The 22748-nt window shown below is 41.8% G+C and overlaps 1 protein-coding gene across 1 annotated transcript in view; it reads left to right on the top strand.

The window, feature by feature from the left end:
* Positions 1 to 22748, top strand: part of UNC13B (unc-13 homolog B) — a 178620-nt gene that overhangs the window by 149510 nt on the left and 6362 nt on the right. The window contains exons 33-38 of the mRNA XM_062513980.1: positions 3469 to 3557; positions 6630 to 6782; positions 8626 to 8749; positions 15255 to 15311; positions 19769 to 19849; positions 20234 to 20381. Of these exons, the coding sequence (XP_062369964.1) occupies positions 3469 to 3557; positions 6630 to 6782; positions 8626 to 8749; positions 15255 to 15311; positions 19769 to 19849; positions 20234 to 20381 (652 nt within the window). The remainder of the gene's footprint in view (positions 1 to 3468; positions 3558 to 6629; positions 6783 to 8625; positions 8750 to 15254; positions 15312 to 19768; positions 19850 to 20233; positions 20382 to 22748) is intronic.

Genomic DNA, 22748 nt, shown 5'->3' with positions numbered 1-22748 from the left:
ATGGAGGGAGGCAGGACAAAAATCAGCAGATTCAAACTGGAGTCAGATGAACTCCATAACTTGCTAAAGCTGGAATATGTTAGCAGGGCATAATTCTTTAGCTGTTGATATGCCAAATCAGACCTGATGATTTCACAGAGTCTCTGCCGTTTATAGATGGGAATTGATTAACATCATCAGCTTTCTAGAAGGCAAAAGTCATGTCTCTCCACCTACACCACCTACAGAGAAGCCTTCCAGTTCTGGCCACTCACACTTTGCCAGTTTGTGGAAATTGAAGAAGAACTAATTATGTCTCCTGGAAAACTTGGAAGCCCGTCACTGCAAATTCTTAGGCTCAGGGGTTCTGTTTCTTGCATGAGGAAAGGAGAAGAAGATGATCCTAAATTCGAGTTGATAGCACTTCAGTAAAAATGCCACAATTCAGATTAGCAGAGGACTTGAGGTTCCAGGCCTAAATGGGTTCAGATGAAACTTTGAGGCCCAGATTCTCTCAAAAGCCAAAAAATATTTTCAGAAAATTAACAGAAACTTGATTTCACTCCTGAAATTTAAATACAGGGTTAGCTTTTCCGTCTTCTCACCTCAGTTTTCAGCATCACGCATTTAGCCTCAGACACAGAACTGTGGCTGCGCTAGCCAATATTTCCACTGGAATTGAAACATTTGCTCAGAGATCAGAAGCCACCTCACTGTGGCTTCTGTCCCATGTTTTCACAGAGGACTTTTCATTCTTCCTCTGAATTATCTCTCATACACTCACAGAATGGAGATCATAAGCCTGCTGAGAGAAATGGTGTGGATGTGACACGTGGCAGTGACCCAGCTGCTGTGTTCTGCTATACCAGCCAGCTTTGTCATGCAGTCCAAGTAGCATTTCCTGCTATCAGTGATAGCTGATACGTTTAAAATTCATTGACTGAGCAGCAACGTTCATTTGAGCACTCTTATCAGTGCTTCACCACATTGGCAAAGTTTGCAGTTAATACCACATGCTGCAGTACTCTGTAACTGACATGTGATTTATGTGTGGGGTAACAGCAGTACACACCTACCAGCACCTTGCTAATGAGCTTACATCACCTTCAGATAATTCCCCAAACTTTGCTTTTGAGCCAAAGCAGGCCGATGCCTAAGCATTAACCATAAGTAATGAGTATGTGTAGTCCTTGTTCCCTAGTAGCAGTTGCTCAGAAAACAACAGCTTTTCTAGCATGATAGGGGACTTTGTGGATGCTGAACCAGAAAGCTTACTTCCAGGGTTTGGCTTCCTGAGGATGAGGCTAGGCACCTCAGAGTTAAATCTGAGCAGCTGTCTTGCCAGTTGTACCCAGAGAGCTGTGAGCTGATGTTCTGGAAGAATGAGAGTTCTTTATGACAGTTAATGAAGTTCATCGCCTTGGCAAAACATTGTGTCAGGTGTCTCTTCTTGCAGTACTGTGACAACAATGCATCTGGTGTGAGATCAGTTTGCAGTAAAATACAACAGTGAGGGAAAGCTTAGAGGTAACCAGTGAACCAGAGGCTCTCCAGGCCACCCCACAGTAAAATAAATAATTGATTGCACAGTTTATGAACCAGGACAACAAGTTGTTGATCTGGACCTTAAACATATCCTAGGTTGTGCATCTGATAGCTTATAAAGAAGTAGATCATAAAGACTAATTGTCTTGTGCCAAGTTCTTCTGGTTGTTTTTTTTTTTTTTTGTTTGGTTGGTTTTTTTTGGTTGCTTTTTCTTTTGTTTTTTTCCTGACTGAAAAGTGCAGTTGGTTGAAATGTTTTGATGAATCATGAACTGGTCCTACCTGAAATCTGTCAGAAATTGTTGAAATCAGAGGGCAGTTTGGTGCCATTAATAGTAGAGAGCAAATCAGGCAGCTTCTGACTCATTGTGCCTTTACGCAGTAGGAGGGAAGGATTAATGTAGGGGCAAGAGAAACCACCACCACCAAATGCTGTTTTTATTTTGTTACCTACAAGCTTGGCCAGAATGAATGCTGATTGGCATGACATTAGCTTCCTTCTGCCGTCACAGAGCAAGAGTGTTACAGAGATAATAGGAAAAGAAATTTACTTTAATAAGGGAAAAATAATCGGAGGCAGCAATGCCTAAAGTTACAAGGTCTAAGTAATCATCATTTGTTTGGTTGTTGGATCTTGCTTTAATTACTTTTAAAATTCTGATCCAGAAGTTTCATTAGCACAGGTTCAAATGCATAATAGAGTCAATTTTCCTTGCCAGCTTACAACAGGAAAATGAGCAGATCAGATTCCAAATCCCCTGAGGTTTGGCTTTCTCTGACAAATGCTGAAGCAATATGAAGAGGGCTTCAGCACTGATTTTAGAGGTGGGAACTCCCATCGTATTCAAATCCTGTATAGATGGATATACCATAAAAATCTAAACTGATTTTTAACCATGGTAGTGGTACCTGGCTCGTTGCATTCCTAAAGAGATGCTCTGCCTTAGAGGAAGCTTTTTGTTTTGCAAACGTCTGCCTGTGTACACAGGCACATCTGTTTTACAAGTTACTTTTTGTGAGCAAATGATCCCAAAGCATTCATCCTGTGTTGCTATGTATATACACAGGTACGCTGCTCAGAAGTGGCTCTTTTGAGGCTGGAGGGGTGTCAGCAGCTGGAATACAAGACACTGTAAATCATGTTCAATTAAAAAACAGTTCTTATCTTTGGACTGATGAGAATGGAGGAAGCACTTCCTTACAGTGCCTGCCAAGGTGTCAACAGCATTCACGTAACGCTCAGGGAACTTTTTTCTTGTTTCCCTCTGAACATTTGTATGCAAAAAGCTGTCTTGTTCCATGTGAGCGTAGAGCTAGGTATTGTTTGCTCAATAGCAGTAGCTGAGATTTTACTTTACAAAAATGATCAACAAAAGTGCACAACAGCTCCTGCCATGATAAAGTGGCCAGATTTTCATAACACTTGGGATCGAGCCTTCTGAGAGCAATGACTGGGTCAATCTTCAGCTGAAATACTTGACAGCAGGGTGGAAAGTGAAATAGCCTCTTTCACGATCATGCATGAAATGCACAAGTAGTAACAACCAGCCTGAAGAGCCCTGTGTCCTTCCAGACTCAGAGGAATGAAATGATGTGTGAGCCCAGGTTAAAGCACAGTACTTGATGGATTCTTTACCTAGCTACACTCTTGGACACAGGGAGTTCATGTTCCCTTTCCTCCTCAACTTCACAAACATCAGGAAGGATATTGAAGGGTATAGGAGTCTGGGGAAATTACTTGCTGCTTTTTAGGCAAACATCTGCTATGATTTCACAGCTTCTGTAGCAGCAGCAGGCAGTGGAGGGGAACATCCTACCTGGTGGAGTCCAGTGGGGATAGTTCACCTGCTTATTAAGTGTAGCCTCAACAGTGAAGAGAAGCACTGCAGAGGACAGCAGACTGCCCTCTGGGTTCAAACTAAGTGTTCTTCTTTTCATCTACAGTTGGATGCAGAAGCAAGTGACCATCTCAAAGAGCTCCAAGTGAAGCTGAACAATGTTTTGGATGAGCTCAGTGCAGTGTTTGGTAACAGGTCAGTACTACAGGGTCCTTGTCCTTGAAGCATTCCTTTCTTATGTCTAATCTCATTTAGTCAGGTTACAAAAGAAAATAAACTCCTGTGAATTGCATTACATTTTTCTTTTGGTCCCGAATTCATGGCCTTTGAGATACAGAGACCATATAAAGAAGAGAGAAACATTTTTAAATTCTTTCTCTTCTGTATTTCTCTGCTTGGAAGTGTAACACGGAGATTTCTCAACTGTGAAATGTATTTGAATTACAGAGTGATTTTTTTTTTTTTCAGTAAGTAGTGCTTGTCAGTAACAGAATTGCCTGCTCCTTTACTGCTCAAAAAGCAGTTTCCAGCTTAGCGTTTATGAAGCAACATTCTTGTTTAAACATTCTGCTCTAAATGTATGAAACAGCTGACTGATTTCTGATTGTTAAATGAAAACTGGAATAAGAAGGAAACAGGTTTAGAATTTGAGATAGATTTGTTCTAAAGCTTATGTAAATGTTATCTAGTGCTTCAAGGAGCTCTTTAAAGTATCGCAAGAGTAATTGATGGCAATTAGCTTTTATTGCAAATCATGTTATCGTTTACCTGAGGATAAAAATGTGCTCTACTTTATAAGACTTTTGTAGTGAACTATAGAGCATGTCAATTAAGTGAAATCTGAAAATACAGAGCTCCTGACTCATCTTTGGAAACAACCATTTCTCATTGCAAACCCCATTCATTTCATGTTACACTGCAAAACAAGATTAATGAAGGCATGACCTGTACTGTAGCTTGAACATGGGCAAGTAAGATCAAATTGTACCAACTTTTCCTCCCAGGGTCGACAGGTGTGCAATTCTTATGGCTAAAAGATCATAGTGGGATTTGTCAAAGACTGTTTGGATTTCAGCACACAAAGCTGAGCAGGGAGATGAGTGAGCAGCTCCCATGGCCAGTAATGGATGCTACAGAAAGAAACGGAAAGACTAAAACTGTAACTGAATGGAATCAGTAAAGTTCATAATTAGACAGAGAGTGACTGAGAAACGGTGATTAGGCAGGTGAATATTTTTTTATCTGAGTATTGTCTCCGTGCTGTCGTTCTACAAAACACTTAGGGGACAGTCTTGACAAATGGTAATATGATCTAAAGAGATTTTCTAGTATCAGCATATGTACTGGGGAGTGTTCTAGAGAGATGAGCCAGCCAGAGATCCAGCCAGTAAGATACCTGATACCTTCATTTATTCCTTAACAGTTTTAGGGAGTGAAAAGCAGAGCTGCAGTTTACTATATAAGCATGATCTCCTAACGGATATAAATGTAGGAGATAAGGCAGATATCCACAGTATTCTGTGCAGAGTCTGTAAACAGTTGCTCTTTCACCTCTGTGTACACCTGATACTGCAGATCTTAACTCTTCTTCATCTGTGTGAGATTAATTGTATTTGATGAGAAGGCAGCATGTGTCCAGAGAACCTCACTATCCCTGTGCTGAGAGAGGATTTTTTCTGGGCACAAGCATTTTCTTGGGAGAAGATAAGTCTTGGAAGGGTGTATCCTTCATGCAAGTCTAGATACTCTTTTGTTTTTGGAGGCTGTAGGAGTGAAGGAAGGAATTCCTGGAGGAACTAGGGAGCAGCAGGCCCTGTCTGACAGCACAGGTGAAGTTATTTTTTAGCTTGCTGCTGCCAAGGGCTCCTGTTAAGCTGTACATCTATACAAGCTTCACTTTCAGGTGAACCTGTTGCCACAGTAACTGATCTATTATTTTTCATAAAATCGGCAACCATTTTGGCTCATATTACTTTTTGTCTATGAAGGCATTGTTATTTTCCATCCTTGACCTGGGGAGTTTAAAGCATCTTGAAGCAAAGTCCTGCAATTGATGAAGTGATGGGAGAACTGTGGGGTGGGATTGGCCTGTGACAGAACAGGGATTATTAATGACACAGGAAATTTTTTGTTCTTTGATTTGATACGGCTTAAGTCTCTGATTAAGCTGACATTGCAGCCATAACTGAATGCTGCAGGACTCGTGAGGCTAGAAGTAGAGCAAGTGGGAGACAGCTCTGGAATTTTTCCAGTGAGAGGCAAGCTAGAATTGAGCAAGAAGGACCATGAGGCAAGAGGTGGCAGAGCAGGAAAGGTGTCCAGGTGGAGAAGGAAGGTGAGAGCCATGGAGCACTCACACCCGACCCACTGGTGTTCCGGTGGCTTGCACATAGGAGTTCAGATGCAGATGTAAAACTGGCTTCTAAACTTTTGTACCTTGTCTTAAATCTTTACCCCAGCTCCTAACACTGGCTTCTCTTCCTGGTTTCAAACCTCTGTTCCATTAATGGATAGTTAAATGTCACTTGTAGTGCCTGTTGTTAGTAACTGTTCTTTTAAATGTCAAAGCATTTTCTTTTATTTGCTTAATTGATTAGTTGTCAGCTCTGCTAATCTATTAGTAATTTTTAATCACTGCATTATTTAATTTTGAATCTCCTCTTAGCAGGAAGAGGTGGAAAAGTAATTGTTCTTTAATGACCTTTGTGTCACTTCGTTACAGGGAGACTGCACTTGCACAGCTGAGCCCCACATCCCAATTTGACACTTGGCATGAACTGTATGGCAGTGGACTGGTTAAAGCTGGTGCCTGCATTCAGGCTTTCTCTGTTATTTTAAAGACTTAGGCTATGATGGGTCATAACTGGATTTCTGCTGATGGACTCCTGGGTGCTGAGAGTGGGGCATGCATTGTGTCATTGCTCCATGTGATATCCCAGTCTCTGTGGTGGAGAAAGCAAAGGGCACAGCAGGGTGCTTTGAGCTAAGAATAACAACTTTTCTTGAAGTCAGGAAAGGATCATTTTTTGCTGCAAGATGAACAAATTCCTGTCAAACATGCTCATGCCTCGTGTTCAGAGGTGGTCAGTTGTGTGTGGGTGGTGGGCACAAGGAACTGGAGAGCATGCCCTTTGGTAACAAATACAGTAAGGAAAAGAGCAGCAAGTCTCATGAAAGAAAAGTGTGAAACTGAGTGAATTTGAAACTTTTTGCCTTGTATTTCTGCCAATAATAATACCGGTTTTTGCCTCCCTCCTATCTGTGCAGCTTTCAGACCCGGATTGATGAGTGTGTCAAGCAAATGTCTGATATCCTCTGTCAAGTGAAAGGGACAGCAAATTCTGCTGCTAATGCAAGAAACACAGTTGCACAAGATGCAGATAATGTCCTGAGGCCACTGATGGACTTCCTAGATGGAAAGTAAGGATGTTCAAATCTGTGCTGCACATACAGTTCATTGGATTGGAACAAGAATGAGGCAGAGGGGAAAATAACTCCATGTTCTTGGACTGTTACTGAGATTTCCAGTCTCCACATTTTCAAGAAGAATTAATACCTTTTCTTCTCATATCTGCCTCTCACAACCATGGATGGGCTCTTGAGCCTTCATTCAGTGCTAAAGCACACTCTCAGTTCTTCTGTCTACCTCTGGCAACTACAGCAATCAGCAAAACACACTCTGCTGATCAAGTAGTGAAAAAGACTGAAATTGTAAATTTTTTAGCCATGTTTTTTTTCCAATAGAGATCTTACTGTAGCAAATTAGCAAGCATATTGCAAACAGTGCTTATGTGCTTGGCTGCTGTTCTGATGGGCAAATAAGCTTCTGAACCATGGGACATGCACGTGGTTGATCCATTGCTTTAATTAACTGTTGCATTAGTACCATGCAGCATGATTCAGCTGGTCAAGGACAGTTAAATGTTCAAGCCAAGATTTGAACTGCAAAGAGAAATAGTTCTTAATCCCTGAACAAGTTAAACTTAATGCTGATGCACATCAGTTCTTCATTTAATAAGGGATAGCCAGAAATTTTCATAATAAATGCTACAAGAGATGTGAAGCTTTACAAGTTTAAAATACAGGGGGTTTGATTGCTCTTAGTGTTGATTAGTCCATCTTTCTTTTGGGTCACTGTGTGACTAAGTGACTCTTTGCAGCAGTCGCTACATCTAGGACCTTTCTCATTTGAACATTTTCCATGCATGCCTTTATGATTCCTGAAAAGCCATATTCCTTTGTACCATTGGTAATGTGGTATGCTAACGATTGCCATCCAGATGTGGAGCAAGTAACTTTTGTTATAATAGTCCATGCTTGGATTATTTTCTTCCCTCCTTTACATAAGGAGAGTATTTTTTTAATGCCTCTTGCATTCCACCCATATCAGTCCTGTCCCTGTTTGGTTGTGTTCATTTACTGTCTAACCTACTGTGAGAAGAAAAGCTGGGAGAAAATGTTACACAATGGAGCTGACAAAGAATCAGCTGTCTGAGTACTGCTGGCCACAGAGTTCCTGTTCTGTAGCTCTCAGAGTGGGATCAGTAAATGCCGAAGATCACAAATGTTTCAAAGAAGTATCTAGCATTTCTTGGCTTGTTTTTTTAATGGCCTGTACAATGATAAAGGAAGGAAACCCAGGGAAATAAAGCTCTTTGTATTAGAGCAGGTAAACATGTGGCAGGTGATTGGTGAATGCAATCACTACGAAACATGGAGCTGTCCGAGAAATATTTTGGGGTGGTTTTCAAGGTGTAAGATTTAGGTACATCAGCAGCTTTCAGAAGCTGTGCAGGAATTTCTTCACAACACTCTGGGAAGTATTAATTTAGGTGTTCATCAAAAATCATTATAGTAGCCCCTTGAAGCTTAAAATCTATTATTCTGTATTTATATTTTTTTAATATACTCTGTAAACCAAATACATCTTCTTAAAGGGATCCTGTCCAATAGTACCTGCTCTTACTTGGATCAAATATATTATTCCAAACTGCCTATCACCAAGTGACACCTTCTATAATCCCCAGGTCAATAAACAGAAATTATTGACATCAGTAATGTCAATCATTCATTTTGGCCAGTGTTTTTAGTGCTAAAACTGGAAGGGTGAGCACAGGCTATGCTTTAGAAAAGGGTTTTTACCCTTAAAGCAATTGTTATGACCAACTGCTTTGGATAGGGCACTGAATCTTCCATATACAGCTCCCTTTTCACTGCATATTGTGCTCTTTGAACTTACTCAGTTCTTGCTCTCTCCCTGCAGCCTGACACTGTTTGCAACAGTGTGTGAAAAGACAGTGTTGAAACGGGTGCTGAAAGAGCTCTGGAGGGTGGTAATGAACACCATGGAGAAGCTGATTGTGCTGCCTCCTCTTACAGACCATACGGTAAAGCATTTTATCCTTCCTGACTCATACCAGAAAGTGTTGCCATTGCCTGTGTAACTCATCCCCCTGACCTAGTGAGTCATCCATCCAGGTAAATTTGTCTGCATGTAGCCTGCCTGAGGATGGAAAAACATGTCTGTAACTTGGTAAAGAAAGAGAGCATCTCTATTTATGGTAGGGTTGCAAGATACAGAGTATGCTCCAGAAGTAAAACACAACTCAAAATCCATGTCCCAAAGGGAGTTTCCGTCCAGTATAGCAGTTTACACTGGTTAGTGTTTTGCAGTCTTCTAAGGAGAGCTGTCTGTGTATGTGGGAACTGTGGAACAGTTAGGCTTCATGGCCTTTGGTCATGACCCGTAGCCACTTTTCCCCCATTATCTATTAGCCAGAGTGTCTTTCTATATGGATGTGGCTGATTTGAGCTTGATTTTTAATCACCCATCCCCTGTTTTACCCCCCACAGAAGGCTTTAAACACCAGCATTGGCTGGCAGTACTTTTCTGTCTGTCATGCTGGTGAGTTGGAAACAAGTCCAGATAGTTTTTCTTCAAAGGCAGTCTTTTTTAAAATTGTTCAGCTGTGTGGACATGCTGGATGAATGTGTGTTGTGAATGTAGTGATGCTCTTAACAATGGAACATTAACTCTTCCCCAGTTCTGAGAAACCAAGGAAACTGATTAAATGTCAGTCATGCATGTCCAGCTGCTCTCGGAGGCAGTGTGAAGTTTGGGCTGTAACCTCATTATTTACAGATGATCCAAAAATTCTTTTCATTTTGCTGCTAAAGTGAACTTGCAGTTTGTAGCTCAGTTGTGCAGCCTTACTTTTTTCTCAGTGGTGGATCGAACAATTCACTCTTCCGTTCTCTCACATATTTTGATTTGGTTTCTTGGGTTGCAGTGTCCAGGGAAATGATGCAAACCTGCCTCTTGCTATAGATATTTCTTTCTCTGAGAGAAAAGGCCCTTGTTTCTGGCCTTGATGACGATTTAAATAAAGGTTTTAAATTAAATTTATTTAAAGGTGTTAAATAAAACTGTTGGGATGAAGTGCACTGTCATAACTACCACCATGAAATTAGCATGAGCTGTAATTTGCTAAAGTCTGCTTTCTCTGAGCTCAGATTTGGAGTAATCATTTCTGCTTGCCTTTATGATTTGTAAAGAAGGAAAAGAAAATAAATTTAGGGAGATTAAATTTCTTTGTCTTGGTTGAATTGCTTTTAAAAAGGAGTCTTTGGGAACGGATGCAAAAATCATCATGTCGGAGCAGCATTAACATGATCAATTTGGAATGGAATCAGTGAGATCAAGGGCCTCAGAGAGAACTAGGGAGGAGCTGTTTGATCTTTATACTTGCTAGTTTTGGATTTCAAAGGCAGAGTAGGGGAGTGATTCAGAGTGATTCCTTTTATTATGAAGGAGGCAATAACTGTGATCAGCCAATTCTTCCAACCTGCAGGATGTTGCTATAAGCCACTTAAAGTTTTTTTCATAGTTTCTTGTGGCCATCATTTCAGTTTCAAATTGAGAAGCAAATTGAAGCATATACTCTTTTGTCTGAGATAACGCAAAATGCTCATAGCTGGATTTTTTTGTGTCTAATTAGTTGTATGGTAGTAAGGAGGCTGAACCTGTCTGAACTGGAAATGAGTTGCTCTTCCAGAAGCACACTTACGAAAAATGCAGTTATTAAAATGGCCTTGTCTGCAGTCCTTGAGCAAGGAACTAACTGGTGGTGAGGCTGGATGAGCTGCAAGGACAAAGAGCTGCTTCCACTCTGTTCTCTGGGGCATAGCAATTTATTCCATCACCACCAGATTTTCATGATTTCCAGCAGTGAAGGCTAGCAGGTCAAGGCAAGGCAGAATTTGGTCCTTCCAGCATGGGCAGAAGCAGTGCTTTCTCTTCACTATTCTACTTCTTTGCCAAGATGCTGTTATCTAATTTGGTTTGCCTTTTTATTTTTTCTTCCCTTTCTTTTCTTTCGAAAGCACATCTGACACAAATAGCCTCGGGCACTGTAGCACACTTTCGTCCCCAACAGAAAGCTCCAGAGGTGCCTCTCTGTGTTTGAAGGGCCACTGATGGGAATTTCCATCCTAAAACTCGTGTGTAACACTTAAGAAGTAGGAGATATTCATGGTAGAAAATAATCTCTTTTATGGAATATTTTTATCTTCTTTCTGCAAAACTGGAGGTTTTGCTAGAGGTGCAGAAGTCTTTTTGATGGAGATTGTGGAAAGCATATTTGGGTAGAAGGTTCCTGTCACCCTGCAGTTTGTCTTGCCTGTCACTGGTGTGACCCTGCCACTGCACAGTGCTTAAATATTGCTCTCCAGACTTAAAAATTCCACTTAAATTAGCTTCTGGAAGATTCTGCTCTGTGGGGCTCAGGTGAGAAAGTGTTAGCACTGTGAGGGATCCAGTGGGGACAGGGCAGTTTTACAACCTCCCACTCTGATGACCTGATCTGCAGCTCCTTCATGACTTTCCGATGGGTAACTTCAACTTTTCTGAGAACTCTGCCTGTGGCTTGTGAGATTAGCAGCAACATGATCACCAGTAACTCACCCAAGTAATTCACACCTCACTAATTTTAAGATCCAGCATGTAATTAAACACCTTCTGTCTTGGTTGAGTGGCTATACATTGTGGGAATCTGTATTCTGGGGTTTAGTGCACAACACTTGATGATACTAATGGTTTAGTTATACATTTCTTTCTCAACTGCTTACAGTGAAACTGTACCATGCCATCAGTGACTAGTCAGGTGAGAGAAGAAATGCTTAGTTTACACCCAGGTGATTCCTCTGGAGCCTCTCCTTATTTATTTCACACAGTAGACTGCAGCTATTCACGTGAGGCTCCGTTTGTGCTTGCTCCTGCTATGCTTTTTCCTACTTGTCAGACTTCTCTTCACTACATGAGAACATGGTCCAGGATATGAACAAAATTTTGTTTAAGCTGAGGACAGAATTTGCATTTGACTTCCAGACTGTCTGTTTCTCAGTCTCATCTGCCTGAGCCGCTTCAGAGCTACTCTGGTGGAGGAGAGTAGTGGCTTTAAGAGGTTTTCTGAGACCTTTCTTAACTTCTGTTAGTTTAAATGAATCTTCTCCCTAGTGCTAGCTTGGAGCAGGAAGTTCAAGGCTGCCTCTGTGATGAGGAGAAAAAGCTTTTTTAGCCTTGAATAAAATTATGGTCTGTGAACTGCATATGTGCCTAGTTCTCTGTACTGACAGGTAATTATTTTCCTCTTTTCATCCCCACTTTTAAGTTTATTTTGTCCATTTTTGTGGCTTAATATACCACAACAACTGTAAGTTAGTTTTATCTTAATGTGTTCTAACAAACATTAACATAACAGATACAACAGAGTTTTTTAAATGAACCTAAATGCTGTTAAATTATCAAATCTCATTGTTGAACATGGGAATTTAAAAAAAAATATGAGAAATAGATATGAAATAGGAGATGAAACTTCCTTTCACTGTTATGTGTTAGAAAAATAAGCATTGCATATAATATGGTTTCCAAAAAAGGGTTGGAAATCAAAAAACTTGCAGCAGGCATTTGTTTCCTAACTTTGTCAGCTGAGCAGTAGGACAGTTAAGCTTTAAGGGTTTGAGTCACTTGGAGTATAAATCAGTGCAGTTCTGTTGGCTTCCAACAATTAGTCTTGAGTCAGCTGATGATCCTTCTCTGCATGCTTTCACTGAAGAGACAAAAAAGCATCAGACTGTTAACAAGGAATTTAAAATCTCTGTGTTGTGGACTGTAGGTGTGTTTCTTGTTTCTGAAGAGTTCAGGAAAGTACAACTAACATTACAGAAGAGCCAGAAATACCAGCATGAAGGCTCATCCTCTTTCCAACTGTGTTTGCCACAGAGCTAGGCATGATTCATGATAAGGATTTAGTTTATCCTCATATTCTATCCTTGACATTTTAATCAATTCCATTGTGGGCATCTTTTCTCAAAGCTACCTAGTAATTTAAGTTCAGTTGTTCTCACCCTCTGGCACAACTAGAGCAAGTGCTGTCCACAGAGATTTGTGGTATGTTTTCCATGCATAAGTAACTTTTCTGAGGAGTATAGCATCTTGTTTACAAGAATGCCATTTGGCAGAGGAAGGAGCTGTCCAGATTTTCATTAGATATTACCAGCATTGATGACAAACTCAGTGTAAAAGCAAAATAATTTGTCCTTGCAGACACATTGGCAGAGATTGTCACTGATAGAAGAGGATTTTCTTAGCGTGCAAGAACTGGGAGTTATCTGAGCAGCTTTGTTCCATGAAGCATATCCAGTCACTGGCTATTGCTCAGTGTTACTGACTTACCCTCCTTAGAAGCCTGAGGCTGGAAGGCTTCATGCCTGGGCTGGTTAATGTTGTTGTTCAAAGGTATATTTTAAAAAGTGTCTAGTGAATGCTGAAAATATTGAATTAAGAAAGGTTGATATTACTATGTTCTGAGGATACTCCCCTTTTCAGAATTCCATATATAAAAACATTTTGGGTTTTGTTTCTTGATTGGTCAATGGACTCAAAACCCTTAAATTTTAAGACCCATAAGTCTGCAGAATTTCATGGCAAACAGTACAGAACACCAGGCACATCTGCTGGGTAGTAGAGGCTGGTGAAACCCTGTATTCTGGTTGGTTGGTTATTTGGCATGGCCCACAGTGAAATCTCTCTGTTGCTGCTGCTGTGCAGTCATGTTCAACCCTCCTTGCTGGAAATACATGGAAATTTGTGCCGTTTCAGATTAGAGAGCTGTATGCTTCAATGTTACCCATTGGATACTGACAGTAAGGCAAGCTCTCAGTGTCATTTCAGGAGCTTTCCCTTTGAGATTTGCAGTGCTTGCCTGCACTTTCCGCTACACCCCTGCCAAAAGTTGTGAATTTAATCATTTATCAAGAGCTTCTGTTTAGCTGCAAAATCAATAATGTTCATTCTGTGTCGGTTTGTGTTCAACAAACATAAAAGGCTGAGGAGCACTGAGGGTTAGCTGGTGGTTACAAGTAGAGCAAATCAGGAAGTGATCTGTGGTTTCAGACACAGAGTCTTTCAGCTTGAAGAAATTTCCAAAACTGGAAAAACTGAAGAAAATGCCTCCTCACCTTAAAAAAATCAGTTCTGAGCTGCTGTTGTAATGGGCAGAGTGTGTCCAGTTTCCCTAGGGTAAGTCTCAGGTGTTCCACTGTTATAGAGACTTTTTGCTGAGGGGAAACTTTTAGAGGGGCTGATGTTCATTTTAATCCTTTAAGAAAAAAAAAAAAAAATCAGCGGTAGTAGCCAGCTCCCAGGGTCTTCCCTGCAAATCTCTGGGTGGGATAGTTCCACAGATTACTGACTTAAAGCACTATGAACAAGTACCAGGGAAGGCAGCAAAATAACGCTGAGTGACGCTGGCAGGGGCAAAGGGCAGTATAATAATTCTGGGTGTACATCTTTCTTCATGGCAGTTAGAGGTATTTTGGGGTGGGGCGTGGTCAAGGCTATTGTAGTTAAGTGGGAGGGTTAAAGTCTGTTAAGATAAGAAAGGATAGTAATGGAGAGGGAAGGAGAATTGGATTTACTGGGGACCTTTAATTCATGAAGCCAACAGTCCTTATGTAGCACACCCCATCCGTAGATTCAAGACAAGGTTAGATGGGGCTCTGAGCAACCTGACCTAGTTGAAACACATTTTATGTGTTAACATTTATTTTCCAAATGCCTAAATAACCAGTTGGTACATAGGTGTCATGTAGCTAGCGTGCTTTTAAAACAGAAGAGGGTAGATTTAGTCTAGATAAAAGGAAGAGTTTTTTTACAGTGAGAGTGAAATCTTGAAGCAAGATTTCCTGTCACTGGGGTTCATCTTCCCTTTATGTTTCTTCATTGTTATACAGCTTCAGTAAGGCACAGTGGGGGAAGACAAGCCATTGGCCAAGCTCTAGGACATTTGGAGGTGATTCTGTAGTATTCACTACACTTTGGCAATCTCTCACCCCTGAACAGCTGAGGTCCAGTTTTGTTTACGATCTGATCTGTGCTTACCCCACTGTGATGACTGGGTCCTAGCTCTACAGACAGATTCTCATCATCTTGGGGTTGTTTGATCTTTTACTTTTACTGTGGCCAGTCTTTGTGGTCTTCATGTGTATTTAGACGTGAAATCTAAAGGAGTGTTTGGACATGGCCTTCATCCCAACCCTGTGCAATCTGTTTGTAGGTTTATCGTGTATTAAGTGAGTGGCTGCTGTAAGCAAGAGTGAGCTGGTTAGCAAGACATGGTGCTCTGAAATAGTTCTTGATGTGGTATCCACAGAAATGCCAGGGTTTGTACTAGGTAATAAACTGGCAAAGAGTCCAGTTGTTGCACCTTGCCTTGAGGTGATTATGTATACCTGCTGTGAACTGACTTGACTTGCTCAAAGGAAAAATATGTGAAGCTTGTTTATAACCCTTTCCCCCCCCCCCCCTTTCTTTTCTAACTTCTGCAACCATAGGGCACACAGTTGATTTTCAGTGCTGCTAAGGAACTGGGACACTTGTCAAAGTTGAAGGTATTGTCCTGCATGGCTTGTGTTAATGTCCCTGTGTGTAAGCATGGAAGTGTGGTAGTGCATAGCATGTCTTGTGCTTCCAGTGGTTTGTTGCTGAATGCAGTTGTGGAGAAATGCCTTTAAATGCATTAAATGTGTTTTTAAATGCATTCTACTAACATTAGCATAGCGCTTAACGCTAAATCTTACTGTGCATTTAATCATCAAAGTAGTTTTTCTCTTCTGTAAACACGGTGTTACGTCTTGTACATTGATTTAAAATGAAAAAAAGTACATTTCTCAATATCTTGTCAGCTCCTCCGTATCCCCATTTATAAAAGGGAGTCCCTAATGGTTGGAAAGACACTTGTGTTAGCTGTGGATGAATTACATGGGCTGTTAACAAAATAGTTGTTGCTTATGGAAGAGAGCCTGTGTCTGTAAATTCTTTCTGCGTGGGCTCCCTTCACAGGCAAAGCTGGCATTTAGCATGAAGGCTCTGTTGATGTGTTTTGACAGTGCATGACGTGACAGTGCATGACATGAGCATTACGAAGTGCACACCACCTCATCATAACTGAATCAAGCACTAATTCACTGATCACAGCAGGAATGGTATGAAAATAGTGACGCCTTGCAGCGCTCAGATTGCACTGTGCTGTGGTGGCACTTGTGCTATGAGACTGGTATTGTGCAAGAGGGGGAGGTCTAAATCTGAAGTGTCACAGTGCACAGTCTGCAGCAAGGGAGATGGAGCTGGACCTGGACCTGACCTCTGTGTCAGAGCATGATCAGGGAAATCTTCCCAGTGCAAAGGACATTCTCCTAAGTGATTCTTGCAGTTTCAAAATGTGTTTGTCCCTTCCTATAGTTTTCTGCTTTTGTCTTGGACACTAATAGAGCTGTCTTCATATACCTATGTCCCTTGCCCAGCTGACACATTTTCCAAACACCTTTATGTGGCCATTACACAACTCATTTAAGGCAGTTCTTATTAGCAGTCCTAGTAAGTGATTAGGGCATGCAGGTGTGTCATTAGATGTGCACCTGTTCTCCAGGTACATTTTGAGTCTGGTACATACCAGTTAATAGTCACCTAGCATAAACCTCCAAGTGTGGCTCCACAGAGGAATAGATGTCACTTGTGCTGAATGATGGCCTTATGCACTCCCATGGTCAGGCTGTCGTCCCTGGTGACGTGGTGGCTCATGAGGATTGTGTCTCCTTCCCTGCTTCCTGTACTTGCAATGCTGTGTGTCACTGCCATGGGAAGAATAGGGAGAAAGGAGCTTTGTAGCCAACCTGGGAGAGAGTGGCAGCTGAACCACAGAATCCAAATGTGTCTCCTGTTTCCTGTGAGTTTCCACTTTCTCTTGCAAAAGCATCAGCAAGGACTCATCATGTGGAGGACAAGAAACCATCCCTGCCTTTTACATGTACTCCTGGTGTCTGAGGGCAGAGTTCTGAATTTGCTGTTTCTTCCCCCAGCTCACAAGGACAATCTGTGAGTTCCTGTGGTTTGCTTGCATTCTTGGGCATGGCCACTGAAATTCACTGTTGTCTTCTACTTGTTCCATATTTTCTCATTACTTGAATTTCTAAGCATATACAGGGTGCCTTTTGCCAGGCATGGGTTGGAAGCATTACTGGTTTCCCTTTGCACTGGTCAGGTGAAGGCTGTCCTTCAGCAGCAGCCCGAACTGTAAAGCTTAACTTTGGTGACTCTGGACTGCATTTTTAGAAATGCACATAATCATGCAAATCAGGCAAGCCCTGGTGTGTGTTTAAGCCTTTATTTGCGTATCTGCATATAGAACTGCAGCAGTACAGGTAGACAGGATTTTATATGTCACAAGAGAGTCGTGTTCAAGTGTGAAAGCACCTGAATTTTGGAGACCATAAGGGAAATTACATTATATCCAAAAATTTCCAGTAGAATAGGAGTGTTACAAGGGTATAAATTGTTGGAGTCTGTAGAATTGTGGATATTATTTTTTTTTGTAGGCACAAGCTAACAAGGAAGGCATGGTTCTTCAGGCCCATCCTTCTCTGCATCTTTCAGTTCCACTAAAACCCTGAGAAAATTATGGGATGGATTATAAGCTTTATTAGTCTTAAATTGAACAGGGAGAACAGAGCCCTAGTGAATCAGATAACTTAGCTGAAAACTGAGACTGACAGACCTGACAAGCACAGGCTCTTGTCCTGATGACAAATCAATTTCACAGTGTATTTTAAAATTCTCAGAAAGCCAACCATAAACCTGGCTCCTTGGTGCCACATATCTGCCTCCCACTTATTATCAGGCTCTTTCTGCTCAGTTTGCTTAACAGCCAGCAACTGGAGCAGGGAGCAACTGCCTCCTCTCCCTTGTGCTGCCCCAAGGTAAACAGCCAGGCTCTGACCTCGGAATTTCTTCTGACAATACCTGTGTAGGATACAAAGATGAGTCTGAGAGATCAGGAAGAGTTTGTTGGGTTGTTTGGTGTTGTGCTTTTTTTTTATTATTATATGATGTAAATATTTGTTTCTTGCTCCTGGCTGGCAGTCTGGGAAGTGCAAGGTAGCACTGTGCACAGTTCTTTATAGGAACAGTGTGGGATTTGCAGAGGGCAGGTATGCACAGAAATGACAGTCGTGGGCTCCTCTCTGAGGAGTGCAAATATTACCAGTCCAGTCTCTGGGTTATTTTTACATAATGTGTTGAAGAAAATTACACTGGGGACCTCAGAGAAAGCAGTGATGTGTTGCTATGCATTGACAGCATGGGCACGGGCAGAGTGGCCTCTCAGTGGGGCTGAATGAGCTCTGTAGGTGTTTGAGAAAAAAGTGCTGACCACCCTGGTTTTTGTGGCAGTTGGGGCAATCTGGCAGGCAGACCTAGAAAGTAATTTTAGTAGAAGTGAAAGTAGCTCTGCCTTGGGAACACAGCTACCCTGCCTAAACTGGCCTCTCCCATAGACATGGCCTTGGGCTCTGGCTGATTTTGCACTTAATCTGTCTGTCAGACAGAAAAAATTATGCTTTACCCTCTGTGTTCTGGAGTCTCTGTGTACTGAAGTGTGAAGCCACATCATCTTCAACTGAATTACCCCCAGCTCACAAAGAAGAAGGAGAGCTACTGCTCCCCTCAGGACAGCATATCACAACAGAGGACACACTACAGCTCACAAGTACTGTGCCCCTGCACACAGTCTCCAGACCAGGGACATCCTTTGTGGGTGAAGAGGCACACTGAGGCACATCTCTGCTACTCAAGAAGACAGGGTGTGAACTTGTCTGAAAAACTGACAATGTGAGAGGCATCTTGTGTGCAGTTCAAGGCTTCACTGTGTAAAGTTGATAGCCAGATGTCTGTGAGAAGTGTGGTAAATGTGCTGCCACACTTGTGCTGCCCCTAGAATACTGAGAGCCCTGTCTCCATCAGGCAGGAGATGGATTGCAGTGGATAATGAATGAGGACAGCACCAGGCAGTGTGAAGAATCAGCAAGCTGCAAGATAGCCAGCAGGTCTGTCCCTGTGAAACACACATCCCTGTGAAACACACACATGCCAGACACTAGGTCTGCTTTACAGAGAGGCAGTTTAGCAGATGTGTCTCTTGGAAAGTGTCTAGGGAGCCTATGGTGTGTTTAAAGTAGGGATAAAAAGTCTTTGCCTGATTTGCTTGCATCGTTTTATGAATGCTTTAGAACCCAACCTGAAGTAACTTGCCTGACCCTCCAGCTGCTTAGGTAGAATATGGGTTTGTGCAAAGTTTTGACTTCCTAGAATACGCTGTTTTCCCCTGACACCTAGACTAAGCATCAAAGAGAAAGAGCTTAGTGAAATGCCAAGGGATGGCATATCCTTCTCGTCAGCCAGGAGTCTGACAGGAAGGTGCTTCCACTGCAGAAAAGGGAATTCTTTCCCAAGTGATTACTGGCTTTTTGCTGTTACAGTTGGGGGGTCTTAATGAGAACAACATCTTTTTAGAAAACTTACTTTCTTTTGCTTTTCTTCTTTTACACAAATGACAAAATGAATTAGTGACCTTTGTAGTTGGAAGAGTTTAAAAAATCCACAAACAACATTCATATAACAACTTTGACTAATGCCTGGTTCTCAGAATTCCTTGATTTAGGTGGTATTTGGAGAGGTTTTTTTATGGCTTTTCTAGAATGACAGTGGTGGCAGGCAGGCTTCTGTTTGGGTTTTCTTGAGAGACAAACTGTGATTTTAAGTTGTCACTTACCTTTGTCCAGTTCTTTCCTTATTTATGTATTCTCTGCCTGCAACAAAGAGAGAAAATTAGTGTATTTCCAAGTTAAGCTGTAATAAGTGAGTCTGAGACTGCATTAAACATTCCTCGAACAGCTAAATTAATGCTGCCGTCACATAGATACAGCATGAATCCAGAGAAACTGGTGATACTGGGGACTCCTTTTCCTTTAGCCTCTGACAGCACACTCATGTCAAATACAATGGTTGTTTTTAGGATCATATGGTGAGAGAAGAAACCAGGAGCCTCACTCCAAAGCAGTGTGCTGTTCTGGACCTGGCACTGGATACAATCAAAGTAAGTGATTCCATTTCTGTTTCTGCTGTTCCCAACTCCCATCTCCAAATCCTCTTTGGAAAGACAGTGCATGTTCTGGTTCAGGAGATGGCAGGAGTTTGTCCCAGTGATAGAGGCTCTGAGAGAATACTGCCATGTTTGTGTACACCTGAAGAGGTTTAGGGGACTGACGTGCTGGGAGTCAGCGTATTCATATTTAAGTGCTTTGGAAGAGGAATGCCATGAACAGTTGGTAGTAGCTGGTCTGAGAGCTGGGATTCCAGTACTGAAGCTTTTTTGTGACTTTTTCCAGCTGTTTCCTATCAGTGCACACAATTGCATATACATGTTGCTTGCTGGTTGCAATTTTTGCTCACTAACGTTCCTGTTTCTTTTTACTCTTAGCAATATTTCCATGCTGGTGGGAATGGTCTGAAGAAAACCTTCTTGGAGAAGAGTCCAGACCTACAGTCACTTCGATATGCTCTCTCCCTCTACACTCAGACCACAGACACTCTCATCAAAACGTTTGTCCAGTCTCAGACAGCTCAGGGTAAGGCTCTTTTGTGTTGGCAGAGTTCAGTGGAGCTCTTGGCTCTGCTCATAATTTATCTCCCTTGTACTGCCAGTTTGTAGAGTACTTTTGGCAGTAACATTTCTGAACATGTGACGCCTCAGAGCTTTTGAAACTGGGAATGAGGGAAAGGGGGTTATTTGCCACTCCATGACTACATTTGAAGAGAGTAGAAATATGTGAAACATAAGGCCTGGGGTGTTTGTGGTCTTTTTTTTTTCTCCAATCCTCACTTACCAGTCACGTTTCATGAATTAATATGGGTGGGTGGCTTAAGCCAAATTTGAAGTTACTGTACTGAGGCTTGTGTGGTGGTGTGAGGCACCATTTCAGCAAGACACCACTGCAGAAGCCAGTCATAGCCTGTGTCACAGGCCAGCTGCTGTTACAGCCCGTGTGGCCTGACTAAGAATGAGTAGCAACGATGTGATGAGTCATGGAGCTACCGGTTGTAAAGGGAGAAGTCTCTCAGGAGAGCAACAAATGCACTGTTTTGTCTGCAGCCAGTACAGGGTATGTGGGAGCTAGATGATTACAGATCAGCACAGCATATTAATAAACTGCTGGGATGGGTCAACAATCTGCTTGGTGACTCTGAGAAGCCTTATGGCTTTTAGCGGTGCTGTTTCATTGAGTTTGGAGGGGTAAGCAGTTAATTTTGTTGTTTTCATGTGAACATCTCCATATTATTGTACATAATAATTTGGGTTCTAGTCAAGGAGCTTCACTGGCTGACTGTCAGTGTGACTTTTCTCAGTAAGAGGAGACAGATGCTTGTAAGGGTTGGGTCTAAACAAAAACTGGTATTTTTGTGTTTTCAGGCTGTTTAATTAAAAGCCTTGCATTAAGCTACTTCATCCCAGCAGTGAAGTAATACAACTCCATGGCATCCTTCTGCAATCTTTTTGCATGGGATCCTTTTTCTTTCAATCCTTCCAAGCCTAAGAGAGCTGGTAACCCCACAGACTGTACTAACTCTGCCAGGATGTCATCACACCAAGCCCTAGGATCAAGGGGAAAGCACTCCCTAGCTCACATACTTGCCCTTGTGTGCAAATGAGGCTGCTTGATACTGGCATTCCCCTAGCAGTGTAGAGAGTTCAAAAATTTTCTGAGCAAAATGGGGTTTGTTTCTGAAGGGATTTGGTTTAGTTTTGCTGTATTGAATCATTAGAAGAGAGGCATCAGAGGGGACCTGAAACTGCCTGAATGTAGGTCATGAGGTGCAAGTTGGTCTCCTTTGCTATGTCTCAAGTGAAAGGATGAGAGGAGATGGAATGAAGTTGTGCCAGGAGTTTCAGACTAGATTTATTTTTTCATTGAAAAAGGGGCTAGACATTGGAATAAGTTGCCCAGGGAGGTGATGGAGAAGTGTACAATCTCTAGAAGTGTACAAGAGGTATCTGAATGTGGCATTTGGGCACATAGTTTAGGGATGATTTTGGTGGTGCTGGATTAACAGTTGAACTAGGTGACTGTGCAGGTCTCTTCCAGTCGTGATGGCTCTGTGATTCTGTGATCCCTGCCTAGAGCAGCACAGTCTAATCTTCCTTATGTTGAAACATACTGCATTTCAACACTGAAATTAAATGAATCAGTACCTTTGAGAGAACGGTCCTGTAGCTGTGTCCCAGCAGAGCAACGATGACATCCAGTGGCCAGATAGGTCAAAGACTGCTACATCCACTAGGGACTCCAGGAATCTGGCTGTTGCCATCACTCACACAAATCACCTTCTAATGAGGAACTTGAGTGTGCACTTGAGTGCTTACAACCTTGGCTGTTCTGTGTACGTATTTCCTATTGTATATCCCAACTATGAATTAATTTAAGCTAGTTTTTTATGTGGATACTGTTAAATTGTCATGCTGAGCTAAGATATAATAAAGTATCCAGCATAAGATATAATAAAATATGCAACACTGATGTTCTGCAGTCCATATTACAGTCAGGAGTACTTGAAATTAGAGAAAGAAAAGTTCATTGAAGTCACAAAAGTGACAAATTCAAAGCTGATATAAGAAAGCAGCTTCATGCAATGCATGTATTGACTGTAAAACTTCACTGAGGGCAAATATTTAGCAGAAACACAAAGATAATGGAGCATTATCATTACCTCTCAGAAGCAGGAATATACAGGGCTGCCACAGAAGTGGGTGCATGGATATTTATGTATTTTTTAAGAAGCTTAAAAAGAATGAAGCTCTGGCTTTAGGGCATCATATGCACACATTACAAGGTCATCAGTTAAATCTCAAAGCTAACAGATGACATTTCTTTGTGGCTTAGTCTAAGCCACTGTAGGGAGCACGTACTGGGTGTGCGAGGCCACTGGTCCAAATCAGT

The sequence above is a fragment of the Cinclus cinclus genome, chromosome Z, assembly GCF_963662255.1.
Source record: "Cinclus cinclus chromosome Z, bCinCin1.1, whole genome shotgun sequence".
NCBI classification, from domain to species: Eukaryota; Metazoa; Chordata; class Aves; order Passeriformes; family Cinclidae; genus Cinclus; species Cinclus cinclus.
Note: the sequence above shows the minus strand (reverse complement) of the source record. Positions and strands in the feature narration are given on the sequence as shown.